At 38.9% G+C, this 4870-nt stretch overlaps 1 protein-coding gene across 1 annotated transcript; it reads right to left on the bottom strand.

Annotated features, from left to right (window-relative positions):
- Positions 1 to 596: 596 nt before the first annotated feature.
- Positions 597 to 1634, bottom strand: LOC130670429 (uncharacterized). Its single transcript, XM_057473832.1, has one exon. The coding sequence runs from the start codon at positions 1632 to 1634 to the stop codon at positions 597 to 599; it is 1038 nt and encodes a 345-aa protein (XP_057329815.1).
- Between the last annotated feature and the right edge of the window lie 3236 nt (positions 1635 to 4870).

Raw genomic sequence — 4870 nt, 5'->3', positions numbered from 1 at the left:
TATGTGGTGGCCTCGAGAACGGCCAATTTGGTCTTGAGAAAGACCGTTCGGTTTGGTTACGTTAGCTGCAGGTGAGAGGTCCTGAGAAGAACCGTTTGTTAGTTGAGTATACTAGCCCTAAAAAAAAGCTAGTACTGGATAACGAGAAGTTTTCTTACAAGACCCAGAGGTCTAGTTGGCTAGCGCTGAGAAGGGCTCGTCAACTGAAAAGGAGAGTTTTTAAAAGAACTCATTTGTTGTGAGAATAATCTGAAGTCTAGTCAAGCTTGTGCACTTGAATAGTTCGATGAGTTGATGAGGTATAGCCTTGCTCGCTATTTGTAGAAGTATTCTTAACAGTCAGACGGATCAAGAATTAATGCGCTGCCGCTCTGAGCGTCCCTTCTTTTATACCCGAGAGGTAAGTTCTCTGCGGAGTGGGAGGCATCGGTATCTGTGCTCCAATGAGAAGTCTCGGAGTCGAGGAGAAAGGGAAAACTTAAGAACTGGCCAATGAGAAGTCGGGTGGTGAGGTGGGAAAAAAACTCGCAGTGCTGAGGTCCGCGCGAAGTTAATGTGGTAGGATGCTTCTCCATAGTCCGCGTAAAGTTGATGAGTTACTTACGAACACTCCCCCCCCCCCCCCCCCTAATTCCGCAGCCATGTGAGGAATTAGAATCTTCTTCTTGCAAGTCGTCTCGATAAGGAGAAATTGGCAGTAGAGTGAGCTTGACAATCGGTCGAGTAAGAGTCGAGGTGGCGGTTTTGACGGTTACTACTCTACATAATTCATCATGACCAAGATGGAGCTGAATGACTCGAGCAAGAGGCCACTTTGATGGTAGAAATCGCTCGTCGGTGAGAAGAACTAATGAGCCCACTTGAATGTTGTCTTGAGTTTTCTGCCATTTAGAAATCGACTGATGAGCTTGAAGGCATTCCGTTGACCACCTATCCCAAAATGTCTGAAATCGTTCATGAATTCGTTGGAAATGAGAGAGTCTTGATTCAGGTACAGAGGATAACGATGGTTCTGGTATTGTAGTCAGAGCTTCTCCACGAATGAAGTGTCCTGGCGTTAAGGCTGAGATGTCTTCAGGGTCGTCTGATAGAGCACTGAGAGGTCGTGAGTTAAGTACCGCTTCCACTTGGGCGAGGAAGGTGGAGAAGTCTTCGAAAGTGAGAAGCGTGTCTGAGATGGTTCGTTGCAGGTGGTGTTTTACGGACTTGACCGCTGCTTCCCACTTTCCACCCATATGAGGCGCCCCAGGTGAATTGAAAATCCACTTAATTCCGTCGTTAGCGAGAATCCGTTGAAGTTCTTGAGATTCCTTTGTTAATTGTCGAAATAAGTCTTTGAGAATAGCGTCAGCACCTTTAAAATTCGTGCCGCAGTCACTTCGAATAGTCTTGTAAATTCCACGACGACTGGTAAAACGTCTAAACACTTTGAGAAATCCTTCTGCTGAGTAGTCTGAAACTGCTTCTAGGTGAATTGCTGAGGTCGTGAAACAGACAAAGACTGCAATCCAGCCTTTGAAGCTTTTTGTACCTCGACCTTGAAAGGTTTTTAATGTGATAGGACCTGCATAATCTACTCCAGTGTTCTCAAACACTAGAGATAGTGTTACTCGAGAAGTCGGAAGTGGAGCCATGAGTTGTTGAGCTCGAACCCCACGTATTCGAGCGCACACGAGGCATCATTGAATGAATGATTTTATGGGAGCTCGGCTACCGATGATCCAACAAGTCTTTCTGACGTGAGATAGGGTTAACTGAGTGCCACCATGAAGAGTTCTTGAGTGAGCATCTGCGATGATTAGATCTGAGAGCTTACTGTTCCGGGGCAGTATCGCTGGGTGTTTACTGTCCTCAGACAGTTGAGAATTCTGGAGACGACCTCCAACTCGCAATATGCCAATGTGGTCAACTATTGCCGTCAGTCGAGAAAGAACATGATTCTTATGAAGTCCCTTGCCAGCTTGTATAGTCTTTATTTCTAAAAAGGAGTATGCACGTTGAGTCTCCCGTATCCAGAACTACTTTGCAGCTTTTAAGTCAGCTGGATTAATTGGTGAGATGGCTAAACTAGATTTCGGAACTCGTTTAAATCTTGAAATCGCTCACTGACAAATTGCCGTGATTCTGAGCAGCTTCAGAAGGCCTTTATTGAAGGATTTGACTTGAGGTAAGTCAATGAGATCCCATACTACTGGCGGAGACGTTACTGAAAGTGAAATGCCTGGTATTTCTTCCAAATCATGTTCTAGAGATGGTGCTACCGCTGATGGTCAAAATTCTGGAGATTGCGAGAGCCATGGTGGTCCAGTCCACCACAATGCGTATTCAATGAGTTGAGAAGCGCTTAAGCCCCGAGAAGTACAATCAGCTGGGTTGAGTTTTCCTGATGTGAATCTCCAATGAGCATGTGGGGTAGCATCGTGAATGGCCGATACTCGATTGCCCACAAACTCTTTCTATCTCATTGGATTGTTTTTTACCCATGCGAGAGTGACTGAGAAGTCAGTCCATAAGAATACTGGCACATCATTGAGATTAATGGTCTTCTGAGTATGTTTTACTAGCGTGACGACTGATGAGTTGCCTGAATATGTTACTCTGAGATAGACTGCTGCTGCCATTGCTAACTAAGACGCATCTGAGAACTCATGAAATTGTATTAAATAGGCTTCAGAGTACAAGTGTAACCACCGAGGTATCTTGATTGTCGAGAGTGTGTTGAGATCGTCTCTGAATTTATCCCATTGATGAATTATTTCAGGCATTAGTAAGTCGTCCCAACCAATCTTTTTCAGCCAGAGTTGCTGCATCGAAATTTTTGCTCTGATAACAACTGGAGATATAAGTCCAAGTGGATCAAAGAGTTGTGCCACTTCGGAGAGAATAGCGCGTTTGGTAATGGCTTGTTTGAATGAGATGTTCCCTTGAAACGAGAAGATGTCTTCGTGAGGGTGCCATGTGATACCAAGTATCTTTGAAGTGATATCTTCGAATGTATGAACAGGCTGAACTTCTTTATTTGAGGTACTTGGTGGTGAAAATTGAGGATGATTACTTTTCCACTTGTCAAGTGATAAGCAAGCCGAGAGGCACATGTCTTTTAATTGCGTAGCAATGTTCTTGAATTGCTCGAGAGTTTCTGTACCACCTGAGATGTCATCAACGTAACTGCCTTTGAGAATTGTATCTACTGCAAGTGGGTAATTAGATCCTTCATCAGCAACTAATTGCTTCAGTACTCGACAAGCAAGACATAGAGCTGACCGTGTACCCAGGGGGTCTTGTCTCAAGTAGAAAAAAAAGACACGATTATTTTCACTCTCGGTCTTTAGGACCGAGGGCGCTTCGATCGAAAATTTGAAATGCGATCGAAGCGCCACTAAAAAAAGCTATAGTTTATTCATTTAAAGATGAAACTATAGCATTATAATAAAATAATAATAAAAAAATAATGAAATTGAAAAAAAAAATTAATTAATTATTATCTATGTATTTTCAGCAACAAAACGTCAAAAGTTAGTTTGACAAATGTTATTAACTATAAATAATTTCTTGTATCCGAATTCTTCAACTTTCCGAATCGCGGTTTATATATTACAAATGAAAATTCTGTTCCAAAGTGTTTTTTATAACAATCAAATTGAACACGAAATCAATTACCAGTTATATAAATTAATTTTTTACTCTATTTATTTAATAATAACTTGTTTAAAAAATATTCTTCGACAGGAATTTCTTCTTTCGTCATCTTCGAAGCTAAAAGCAGTAAGTAAATAAATTGTAAAAAAATTAATTCATAAATGTATATTCAAATATAAGTTAATATTTAATAGAGTTATTTAACCACTTAATAATTATGGCAAATGCAGAATTTAAATTCGCGGTTTTTTTAATCATTCGCTGTTCGTTGTTCAGTTGTTTAAAAAACGAAGCGAGCGGTTTCTACCAACATGTATTATTATTGAGAGTGATTCATTATCCTGTCGAAATTTGTGTCTTATTATTGTGTTTATTTTATTTTTTTGGAAGAAATATCAATTCGCAATCAGATATGGAATAAAATTTTTAAGAATTGCACTATGGGTTGAATGTGTGTGGTTCCTGGGTGTACTTCTGGTACTGGGATGTCATGTCATTATTCTCCAAAGAATGAAATACGCGCTTTGATGTGGAAGTCGTTAATAGTCTGCACCCATCAGATTGAAAATATTCCACCTAATGAACTTTACAAATATCGCATTTGTCATAAACATTTTTCCTCAGACATGTACCGTGAAACTATGTCACGGCGAGTATTACTTGACAATGCTTATCCTAATCAAATGTTGAAGATCTTAGATACTGTTGCTATTTCTGAATCTAATTCTATTGTTTCTTGTGATGAGCATGGGGTAATGTGGCATGTTATTCTTAATTTTTTAAGGTAAATAAATCTATGAAAGCTCTCTCTCAATATAAATCTTTATTTATTGAAGCGAACAGTCTAAATATTAATGGATTAATTTATCTATTTATTTATGACTTAATTAATTTCTCTAAACATTTTTAATTTCTGATTAACCAAAATAAAAAAAAAAAAAATTTTTTTTCGCACTTAACTGTATTTTACGGATATTATTTTTCAACAAAATACAACATTTTTTTTAATATTTTAGAACTTAGATGTTAGTGAAAATCTTAGTCTCGCTGTGAGTAATACTAATCATCGTGGTACAAATAGTGTAGTCCCATTAAATATTGCAATTAATAAGCTTGATCATTCAAATGCTCATTTAAAAGCAAAGGAAGAAGTTTTGAAGCTCTTAAAAATGGTGAGAAAACAAAAGAAAGATTATAAAAAATTAAAACGACGTTATCAAAAATTACGACA

This window comes from Microplitis mediator, chromosome 6 (assembly GCF_029852145.1).
Source record: "Microplitis mediator isolate UGA2020A chromosome 6, iyMicMedi2.1, whole genome shotgun sequence".
Classification (NCBI taxonomy): Eukaryota; Metazoa; Arthropoda; class Insecta; order Hymenoptera; family Braconidae; genus Microplitis; species Microplitis mediator.
This window is presented reverse-complemented; position numbering and strand designations above follow the sequence as displayed.

Coding starts and splice junctions, on each gene's coding strand:
- LOC130670429 (XM_057473832.1), bottom strand. CDS start 1,634: ATGGCTCCACTTCCGACTTCTCGAGTAACACTATCTCTAGTGTTTGAG.